The sequence below is a fragment of the Carassius carassius genome, chromosome 29 (assembly GCF_963082965.1).
Source record: "Carassius carassius chromosome 29, fCarCar2.1, whole genome shotgun sequence".
Classification (NCBI taxonomy): Eukaryota; Metazoa; Chordata; class Actinopteri; order Cypriniformes; family Cyprinidae; genus Carassius; species Carassius carassius.
Window position 1 is genome coordinate 6135226 of NC_081783.1, and position 11917 is coordinate 6147142.

General features: G+C 37.2%; 1 protein-coding gene across 1 annotated transcript in view; it reads right to left on the minus strand.

The window, feature by feature from the left end:
* The window catches only part of fat1b (FAT atypical cadherin 1b), a 31389-nt gene extending 20023 nt beyond the window's left edge, over positions 1–11366 (minus strand). Inside the window, exons 1-9 of the mRNA XM_059515546.1 lie at positions 8104–11366; positions 6033–6347; positions 5060–5121; positions 3951–4265; positions 3487–3703; positions 2303–2359; positions 1926–2065; positions 363–638; positions 57–267 (exon numbers count right to left, since the gene is read on the minus strand). Coding sequence (XP_059371529.1) covers positions 57–267; positions 363–638; positions 1926–2065; positions 2303–2359; positions 3487–3703; positions 3951–4265; positions 5060–5121; positions 6033–6347; positions 8104–11365 — 4855 coding nt within the window. The 5' untranslated portion in view covers position 11366. The remainder of the gene's footprint in view (positions 1–56; positions 268–362; positions 639–1925; positions 2066–2302; positions 2360–3486; positions 3704–3950; positions 4266–5059; positions 5122–6032; positions 6348–8103) is intronic.
* Between the last annotated feature and the right edge of the window lie 551 nt (positions 11367–11917).

The window sequence follows — 11917 nt, forward strand, 5'->3', positions numbered from 1 at the left end:
TCTGTATAATAATACAGTGTTAATAATAGTGCAGTGTTAGTAAAGCTGTGCTGTACCTGAATCTATGTTGTAGAGGATTTCAGCATTTAGGCCTTTGTCTTTATCCAAAGCAGTGACCTGTAATACAGATGAACCAATCGCAGCTGTCTCAAACACACGGGCAGTGTGCTGAGAGCTGGTGAACCATGGTGTATTGTCATTACTGTCCTCCACGTTGATGATCACTCTCACAACATTACTCTTCACAGGTACACCTTGATCCCTAACCTGAAATAATATGACATACTGTACTTTAACAACCAGCTGCAGTTTTTCTTCTAAAACTTAGTGTAGTGGACAAAGAAGATCATGCATGGCCTTACCATTACTGTGAGGATATGTCTGTGCATGGTTTCATGGTCCAGTTTTTCAGTTGTGTACAGAAAGCCTGTTGCAGGATCAAGACGAAACTTCTTCAGGCTGAATAAGTCTGTGCTGCTCAACAATGTGTAGGATAATTTGTTCTTCTCATCTTTATCTGTTGCATTTATTTCCAGTATCTTCATACCAGGCTGAGTTTCCTCTGAAATACTTATTTCATATTGGTTTTGTCCAAACTGGGGGCGGTGTTCATTTGTGTCAATAACCTGAATTATAACCTGTTTAACAAATCACAATCCACACAGTTAAATATGGCATATATGCATTTATTATAACATTTAAAGTCCTACCATTTCATATTTAATTCACACATTTCTAAGGTCTTTAAATTACACTCAATTTACTATAAGTTTATAATTTTTACCAAGTAAATGCCTCTTAGCTTAATTATAAGAACATCCCCCTTCAGGTCTTTTTGCTGGGAAATTTCTATTGAGTAAACATAAGAATAACTTATATTAAATTTGGCTGCTTTTAAGGAAGTGCTTTCTTCAAAATCATAGAATACGTCCAAAATCCACATTTTATGTTCATCATACTGTAAAAACATTCATGTTTTTTGGAGAATGTGTTTATCCAAGCAACCAGAACATAGGGCACCCAGTGCATATTATTTGTCCTGAGACACAAATTTATGAAATTCTGTAATTCACACAGACCCTGAAACTGCCCACAAGTAAGAAGCCCATTATGGGATGACAAACTGTACTGAGTGCAATCTCCTGGAGGGCATGCTCTCTGCAACAGGAGCGATGGGCTGAGGGCTGAAACGGAGCTCTCTTTTAAAACATTACTCCCTCTCACATCATTCTTTGCCTCTGGGTCTGCTCATATTGATGGATGAGTCTCGCACTGTGACCTGATAAGGCTGGCTGGCTTGGCTGATACATGCAGGTATCGCCCCCAAGGAGAGGTATGCTCACACCATGACAAAAGGACAAAGGCATCCTGTACATTAGAAAGACAGCCAGAGAGCCTGACTCCAGCCAAGTCTAGTATTTCAATATGTAGGAGGAGGGTACATTCCAGCTAGTTGAGTTATCATGTTTTTGACATGAAATCTTATATGTTCTATTGAGATTAAACCTGATCTTTCGATTTGGAATGTCACGTGTAGCAAGACAAATAAATGAAATGGATACAACTAAAATCTGTACTTCTTTTTTTGGGAGGATTTTTTTTTAGAAACATGATCAAGAGGTTGAGATATCAAGCGTTTAGGGAAAAGCAAAATAATATGTTTGCTTTCTGAGAAATTCAAATCTGTCATTCATGGTGTGGCATGTAATCTTGTTCATTTTAAATGGTTTTTGCAAGTTGAGCAGTGACGTATGTATAGGTGATACTAAGCAACAAAACAATTATCCTGTCACAATACAGGTGCACGCGCTTTGTCAAAAGCAAATATGTGCATCATTTTTCTTATCCCCCATCCATTATTCAACAGCTCCAATTTTATAAATACATGGGCAATTTCTTGGTAAGTGCCATTAAAGACAAAACACCTCAGTGCTGATAGATCTTGTTCCATCTGTTGCTTCAACAGTGAGGTTGTAATTTGACTGCCGTTCAGCATCTAGAGCACCAGCGATGATGATTGTGCCACTCGCCCTCTCCACGTCAAAGTGGCTGTCAGCGTTTCCACCTGTTCATATAAATACAGACAGTGGTCTCATTTTAACGCTGTTCACTAACAGGTGTCATTTTTGCATAATATATCATTTGCATCAGCCATTAAAGTAGCAAACATTCAGAGAAAGTAAATAATGTGCAAGATCTCTCCACAGAATGCAAATTCTGAACTCTTTCTGGAAGATGTGATAGGAAATTATTCAAAAGCTGCAAGAAAAACAAGAATATATTTCTGTTTATCAGCAGATACCTGCTGTACAGTTCAGGTCACAAGCCATCTGAAGGATGTGAAAAACCTCTTTAACATGTGTGACTCCTTGTGAAGAAAGAGAAAAACAGGAAAAGCAGAGGAGGCAGACAAGAAGGTGGCAGAGGGAAAAAAAAACATTTAGTTAGCTGAAAGCTGATTAGGGCAAAATCAAGGTTGGGTTACTGAAGGTCAAATAAACATCAAGAATGACTACAGATGACTAAACATTGTATTTATTGCTTTCTTTTAAATGAGTAATTCACCCAAAAAATGTATTTCCATTTATTCACCCTCATACAATTCCAATCCTAATATTGTTCTGGCTTTCAAAGTTAAATGGAGAAATGTACCAATGATTTTTTTTTTCATGTAATTGCTGTGAATGAGAACTAAGGCTTTAAAACTTCGAAAAGCACCATAAAAGTGATACGTGATGTGTGCATGATTTCAACGTGATACTGTATGTCTTCTGAACCCATACATTTTTTTATGAGGATTTGACTGGAGTTTAAATAAAGTGAAAAGCCTAAAAAAAAATTTACTCACCCTCACGTCATTCTAAGACTGTATAAAATATTTTGAAGAGCGTTGGAAATCGAACAACACTGAAACTACCATAGTTAATAATAATAAATTGACTACCATAGTATGAATGCAAAACAGCTGACATTATATAAAATACATAATTTTGTTAGATATAAACCTGTACAGGTTTGAAGCAATATGAATGCGAGTAAATATCATATATTTTCAATTAATTTACAATACTTAAATATGTTAATTATTCAGTACTGGAGTTTAACTCATTTACTTTTTATGGCGTTTAACAGACCACCAGAGAGGAAGATTATCAGTGAATAATGGCTTACATTTTAGCCTGTTTTTTACTTAAAGCTACTGTATGACTTTAATCAGTAGGTTTAAAATGTGCATGAGTCATACAGACACTTTTAAGGAAATTTTATGTTTATTTGTCCTTTTTGTGTGCTTGAAAGCACCAATCACTATTTATAGTGATAGCATTAGCATGAAATAGAGAAGAACACCATACTCTTAAAAAATTCTCCTGTTGTGCTTCACTGAAGATAGAGAGTCATATGGGTTTGGAATCACATGAGGGTGAGTAGATGACAGAATATTCAATTTGGAAATATCCTTTTAAGGCTGATTGTAGAGCTTTAGATCTTTACCTTTGATTGTAAACCATACAGGGGACTCAAGTGGCTGAGCGCTGATGACTCCCACCATATGGGCTACTGGATCATTCTCCATCACAGAGAATGAGAGTGGAATCTCCTCAAACGCCAGCGGTTGTTTAGCCAGCTTAGGCTTTGGAATCCACTCAATGTGCAACCGACAGATGGACGACTTTGAAGGCCTTCCACTGTCTGATGCTTTAATCTGCAAGAGAGCATTGTGAGTCTTTTCTCTTGTTTCTGGACATAGTGTACCAAAAATGGCAAGAACCTATTTTTTAAGAGGATATACTGTTTTTTTAAACCTGTATTTTTTTTTAGGAAAGTTCATTCAAAATCCACTTGGATCAAAAATACAGTATGAAGGGGCATGCGCTCATTCAGTCTGAAGCACAGATACACCTCTATTAAGCCTGACACCATTTGGAGACTAAGAATTGAAATAAACGTACCGTGAGAATATGATACTCCCCCGCTGAAAAAACCTCTTTGGAGTACACAAACCCAGTTGTGGGATCAATGAAGAATTTCCTGTGCTCTTCACCCTCCTCGATTGTGTAAGAGATATCAGAGGAGGGACTCTCATCTCTGTCATAAGCAATCACTCGATAAATTGGCTCCCATTCGACTGCCTCTGGTCGTTCCACAAGCTTGATTTTAAAGCTCTTTTCCAAAAACTGGGGACTGTTGTCATTTTCATCCAATACGCTGACTATAACACGAACCACTGTAGACTTGGATGGGCTGCCATCATCCGAAACAGTGATCTGTTTATAAGAAAAAACAGATCTCATGCCTGAGCGCTTAAGAAACTACTGCCAAAGTAAACGTGAGGGAGGTATTAAATTATTGCATATTCAATTAATTGTAAACTTCAATATGTCTTCAATAAGAATAGTTCACCCAAAAATGAAACACTATTAGATAGTAACTGACATTACATTTTATTTACATTTTAAAATATTTAAATTACATTCAAAAAAATACTCTTAATCAGACTACAGTTACTTTTTAATGTTTACACGATATTCACACAATAGCAAAAAAATATTTATAATTAATTAAAGTTAAAATCACGAACCCCATTTTGGAAAACCTTGATCTAATGTAATATTTAATGCACTTCATGCTGGTAATAATAACCACGAATGGAATACATTTTCTTTGTATTTTTATATCAATATGATTGAGAAGATTATCCTAAGTAAATAATCTAAAGTCAAAAGTAATCTAAAAGTAATCAAAAAGTAGTCCAATTATATTACCAAAATGTGTAATGTAATGGATTATGTTACAAACTATGTCTCATGTAATCAGTAACGGATTACAATTTGGAAGTAATCTACCCAGCACTGCACTCCATCATGACATTTTAAACCTGTACTGTGTCATTTGTCTTCTGTTGTCATTCACAAATCAGACAAAGCATAGTGCATTGACTAATTTTTAAAATGCTATTTTGTCCTTTTAGGAGCTTGGCACATGTGGACACTGTGAAGTGTTGTTGTAAGGGAACAAGGAGCATGATTTTTTTTTCTCTGTGGAAAAGGGTGCAGCTTACTTCAAGAAGATGCTCCGCTTGCTTTTCCCTGTCCAGTTTCCGAGATGTTGTTGTCACCAACCCTGTGCATGACAAATGGTAAGTTTAGTGTGTTTCTTCCTCTGACTGAGAAAACTTTATATCAGTAATAAAAGATTCAAGCTGTTCTCCCTAACAAAAAAAGAAACATTCAGGCATGACAGATGAATCTACCCTAAATTTTGTATTCTCCTCAGAGAGTGTTTTCTTTATATTGAATTCCTATTGAAAAAAAAAACACAAATAGAGTCATACATTAGAGTGTACTGTGCTTGCTGTTCCTTGAAATCTGAACGTTTTCAATTCTTTCCCAGAAAAACATTCAGTTCTAAATGTATCAACTAAGTTCAGATTGTTCGATTGACTTTGGCAGGGAAATCCTTTGAAAAACTTTTTTACTTGCACTGTTGAGACTTAAGCTGACTCAGAGTGGCAAGTAATTTGGTGGAGGAGAAATCAATTGACGCGTCAAATTAATTAGCTGCATTCATTACTTGTGCTGCTCAGTGAATGTAATTAACCAGCTGGTGTGAATATCAATTATGTCTATATACTGTATGAAAAACTTCAACAAAGATTTCATGTCAAAACGTATATAGCATATGTATGATTTACATGTACATTAATGAACATTAAGGTTATTGTTCATAAATGTTTGATTCTGATCTCCCTTACAGGTGTGGAGAGCACTCAGATGTTGAAGTTATCAAGGAAGCTTTATCTTTATTTGTGTATATACTCAAATACAGGGTTCAAAAATGTTTTAAATAGTCTACTCGTAACTAAATGGTCAATGCTGCTTCTTTTTGCACATGAAACACAAAGGATATTGTTTCAATAACACAGATCCAGAAACTAGGGCATATGTTTCTCAAAATAATAATAGTTTTTAAAAAAATGGACATTTTGAAAACGCAAATACATAGGCTGAATTTTATGAGAGGTATCAACTTACCTGTCTGGGTGTTAATGACAAAAAATCCCTGTGGATTTCCACTGGTTATTTTATATGAGAGATTATCGCTTGATTTTGTGTCCAGGTCAAATGCTTGGATCTGGATGACAGAGAAGTCTTTGGGAGAGTTCTCAGATACAGAAGAATAGTACACAGGCTCTGATGTCAGTGGAGCATTATCATTAACATCTTGAACCTCGATGTAGACCTCCACAAATGAGGAAAGAGGCACAATTCCTTGATCGGTAGCATAGATTGTGAGCCAGTAATGATTAGAAGTCTCACGATCGAGGATCTCTTGTGTCCTTATAATGCCTGTGACAAAGAAAAGAAGAAGGAACATGTTGCACTACATGTTAAGCACTTGAAAAACATAAGGCACTTGAAAAATTTAGACTGAGAAAGCACCAATGGAGCTGCCATAAAACCGTGTCACATGGTACTGAGAGTTTTGCATTGTAAACTCTGAAGCCTAGATAAGGATGGAGCAGAAATTAACCATACAAAGTAGGAACGACTGACACAACGCTAAAAATATTCTTTTGAAATTAAAACTGTAATCAACATAGAAGCAAAAAATGGATCTATTATCTAGCAGAGAATTGAGAATTCATAACGCAGACATAAAGGATTAAATGTGTAAAGGGCAGACACTGTACATAAAATATGGAGTGATTAAGAGGGTAAAGGGAGATGAGGCAGCTTTTTTGTTCGTCTGTTTCTCTGCAGTGTCAGCTTTCATGCTGTGGGCTTTGTTCTTAAGGTAGCTGTGTGGCTTCTACAACTCAAGTAAAACTTGATAAGCTCTTTCCTCAGGGTGGAAGTGTCCAGCATCGCTCTTTGTTTTACCCTCTTTTTCTCTTTGTCTCTCTCGCATGTCTTTAGATAGCACTGTGGTACCAAATGCAATCAAATGCAAAGTTGTTTGTTAGAAATTCATGTAGTGGCCCTGGAATGTATACTGGACAATTCAGTCACACTTAAAATTAATACATTTCATTGCATTAGATAACAAAATGGTTACAAAACATGTCAAAATGGTATACAGTATGCAGATTGACAGTGTTGAGGAAAGTTACTTTTAAAAGTAATGCATTACAATTGTGCATTACTCAATAAAAAAAGTGAGCAATTAGCATCACTTGGTTACTTTTTATGGAATGTAATGCATTACGTTACTTTGTGTCACCTGAGCTGGACTTGCTCATTTATTTGAAAAATAAAAATAAAAAATGTAAACGCCCTTACAGTCAGCAACGCCCTTTCACACCAAAATTAACTAGTTTCAGGCTGAAGAAAGTGCCTTTGAACCTCGCTCTCACAATTTCTCTCAACACGAGGACAGTTTATGTCATAATGTCACAAGAAATGAGATGTCAGTCAATAATGGGAAAACAAAGTAACTTGAAACAACTCAAAAATCTCATAGTAAATTTAAAAGTAATGTGTTACTTTACTAGTTACGTACTTAAAAACTATTCTGATTATGTAACTTGCTTTACTTGTAATGCATCCCCAACACTTTCTGGTAGATATACGAAGCCAGTTCATAATGTCTTAATTAGAAAAAAATACAATGTTAATTTTTCTATTAGTCTATTTGTTTTTTTTTTTGTTTTTTTGTAGAAATATTTTGCTTGAAATTGTTATACAGTATTTATAACATAAATGATACTTGGTTTTATATTTTGCTATGATGCAAAGATGTTCACAGTGCAGAGCACAATACTTTAAACACCCCACACTTAGTGGGGCAATCTGTCATCAGTTAATATTAATACTGAAAAATGAAAAATCCACATACCATACAAAACAAATAAATAATGCACTTTTAACACTCTTTTTCTAAAAAAAAAAAAATAATAATAATAATATATGTATTATTTTTTTTTATTAATCCACAAGCCTCCATTATTTGCTCATAATACCTTTCAGGTGTGGTTTGTAGATTCCTTAATCCTTACTAATGGCTTATTTGTTTTGAATCCTTGCACCTAATGAACCAGGCTTAATTTTACACAGAACAAGACATTGTTTTATTTTAAAAATGCAAGAATAGTAATGAACTTACCGCTGTCTTCATCAATGGTGAACACACCAAGGCCTGAACCTCCTCGTATGGAGTAGCGAACTTCTCCATCCCTGCCGCTGTCCTCATCGTGAGCTGTAACTTTCAGAACAGAAGTGCCAGCTGGGGCGTCCTCACTCACAGCTACCCAGTCCACAAAGAATGGGAAGGACGGACGGTACAAGTTCTCATTAACATCCTCAATCTCCACATGAATGAAGCAGGATGAGGATAAAGGCTTCAGCTTGCCTCTGTCTTTGGCCTTGGCTGTCAGATTATATACTTGTCTTGTTTCAAAATCAAGAGTCTGAGAGACATAAACAGCTCCAGTCATTTTATCCACTTGAAAGCTTCCATCTTCCCCATCTGTTAAACTGTATCTTACCTGTCCAGACAGGCCAAGGTCAGGATCGTGAGTTTCAAGCCAGAGCACTAAGGTGCCCACTGGAATGTCTTCTCTGACTCTGATATGGTATTGTTGGGGAATAAATGTAGGGGCATTGTCATTCACATCCTCCAAATTAATATATAATAATGCTGTTGATACCATTTTAGGTTCATCAATTGCAGCGTCAAAAGCAGCCACCTTCAAAACAAATGACGGATTGGCTTCTCTGTCTAATGGACCCATAACAGTTACAATCCCTGTTTCTTCATGTATGACGAATTTGTCTGTTTTGGTAAGAAACGAGTATCTAACCATTCCATTGACCCCTAAATCTTTATCTTTCGCTTCAAGCTGAATGATGTCTGTCGCCATAGCAGTGTCTTCCCTTATATCCACTGAATACTCCAACTGAAGGAACTCTGGACTGTTGTCATTTACGTCTAAAATGTTAACATTTACCATCTGAGATGAGGATTTCTGCGGTGAGCCAAGGTCATAAACGGTGATGTTGAGAGTGTAGTGGTCTGTTGTTTCTCGATCAAGTGGTTGGAAAACTTTAAGCCACCCTGTGTCAGATTCTATCGTGAAACAACTATCAAAATCTCCCCCTGAGATCACAAAAAGCAATTTCCCATTGAAGCCTGAGTCTGAATCGGCAGCTCTGAGGAGTGCTACGCTTGTCCCTACAGGAAGGTCCTCTTTAACTTCTATTACAGTTGGAGTGGACTCTATAAACCGTGGAGTGTGGTGGTTAACAGAATGGATGTCTGCGAATTCATCTTCTGCTTCTTTCTGACTGTGTCGTTTAGAGCCAAAAAGAAGCATCCTTGCTAAAGTTCTCAGAACGCCAGTCTCTGCACATTTGGAACGGACATGTTTAAAAGCACTAACTACTGTTAGATTTAGGAACATAGGGTTACTTGATATTTCTCCATCGCTGGCAGTTATTTGCATGCGGTGGAAAGACTGTTTCGCTCCATTGCCATCGCTCAGCGACTTTTTAAGTGTCAGCACCCCTGAGCTGGAATCCAATTCGAAAAGATTCATGTTATTACCACTGTCAATTCTGTACTGCACTATGCCAAGATCATCAGCGTCGATGGCAGACACCACTATTATTTGTTCACCGACCCCTAGAGATTTTGGCACAGTAACATCACAATCTATATTCTCGAAGTGTGGCTTATTATCGTTCAGGTTGGTGAGAGTGATTGAAACAACAGCCTCTGCCTCACGGCGGAAAGGGGATCCCCAGTCTGATGCCCGAATCCTTAGGGAGAATTTTCTCATCATCGTCTCATAATCTAGATTCTCTGCGGTGCTTATGACACCGGTGAAATAATCCACTACAAAAGGCTGTTTGTCCACATTGACAATACTGTAGGTGACATAGCCGTTTTCGCCGTCGTCTTTGTCGGTAGCACTGACTGTCAAGACACTGGTCCCAATAGGCACGTGTTCAGCGATACTGGCCTCATAATTAGACTTTTGAAACACTGGGGCATTGTTGTTCACATCGCTTATACTGACGACCACCTTGGCCACTGCTCGTCTGTCACTCGTAACAACATCAAATTCATATTGACTGACACTTTCTGCTTTTACAGGTGCCACGGTGGTGATAAGACCCGTGTTTGGATTAATGACAAATGGATTCTCATGTTGTTGCATCTTAAATTGTAACAAGTAGTTAATCTTTGAATGTTTCTGTACAGTTTTGACCATAACTACAGGAGAGTGAGGAGGTGCAAACTCACTGAGAGTAACTCTATAGACGCTCTTCTCAAATGTAGGAGTTTCTGTGTATTCGCTGGGCGATCTCACTCTCACAACTATCGCTGAGGAAAACTTTGGAGGATTCCCCCTATCTTTGGCCTGCAATGTAAGATTGCACCCAAATCTATAACCCTCCCATTCGACATCTTTGATGGCCTTGATTTTATATTCTTTGCTCCCAGGGTTTGTTCTGAAGGCCTTGAACTGCTGGAGTGGATCTCCAGCTACGATGCTCAAAGAGGCAATCTCGCCATTGTGCCCTTCATCGGCGTCCTCCACAGTCACATACGCATAAGTGGGATCACTGGTTGCATTCCATGGCGTTAAGGGGACAGCTGTGATGACAGGTGCATGTTCATTGTCCTGCAGCACGTGCACCTTTAGCTTTGCTGTGCTACTGCTGCTGCTACTCCCATAGAGCTTCAGACCTCTGTCTACAGCCAACACATCAATCTCATAAAGAGCCACCTCAGAGTAATCCAGCTTGCCTGTCAGAGTTATAACCCCGCTAGTAGGATGAATGGAGAACATGTCAGTCCACTCTTTGAAGCTGAAATAGTATTCTCCATTAGTGCCTGTGTCAGCGTCTGTGGCGAAAACTCTGCCTACGCTTGTTCTGATGGCTGAGTTTTCGGGTACAAAAAAACCATATGTAGTCGGTGAGAAAAGAGGTCTGAGATCATTCGTGTCCAGAACTTGCACTTTAACTTGTGTTTGAGTTTCAGCACCAGTATATCTTTCAAAAGCATTTACAGTCAGCATATAGTGGTCTTTTACTTCCCTATTAAGAGTGGCAGAATTCCCTCCTTTGGTTCTTATTCGCAGGAAACAAAAATTACCCAAAACATACTTCTCAGCTTTAAATAAATTATCATGGTCCCCGGATTCTATTATGTACCAAATATCCCAAGACTGGTTCGTCATAAAAATACCCATTTTTATGGGGCATTCAGCAAAGGTTTTTGCGGCTGAATTTTCATATATCATTACATTGTAAAGTGGATGAGTAAACTGAAAAGACAATGCATCTTCCATTTGCTGGGCGCCTAAGCAAGTCCACATAAACAGCACTAAAAGACAACTAGTCCAGGATTTAGCCATTGTGACAGGTGATTACAGAGCCATCTGAAAAAAAAACAAGATTGACAGGTAGAAACTACTGTAAATATGACAAAAAAAATCACAATAATGCAACTAATTTAACACTCATGTTAAATTATTTTACTCTTTAAAGCCAGCTATATAAAATTTGATTTGATAATATGTACTTTTTTAGCAAATAAAATGCCTTTTAGTATAATACTAAAAATGTTCCCCTTAGGTGATTTGCATGTCTTTTTGCTGTGAAATCTACTGATTTTATATGATGTAAACATTACAATAACTTTTATTTTGTTAATTATATGTCAAGATGAACACATACTAGACTGAAGCAAATCATGTTCAAATGTCAGTATCAAATATGATACATCAGGCTTTGAGTTACATTTATATGTAATCATTATTGTACTTTATTGCATTATATGTTTTGCCCCAACCATAAAACTACAGAACTTTGATCATAAGGCTAAGCATTTAAATACCATCTTACAAAGAATCTTAAATACTTATTGGCAGATACAGAATGACAACTGATATTTAAATGCATTTTTA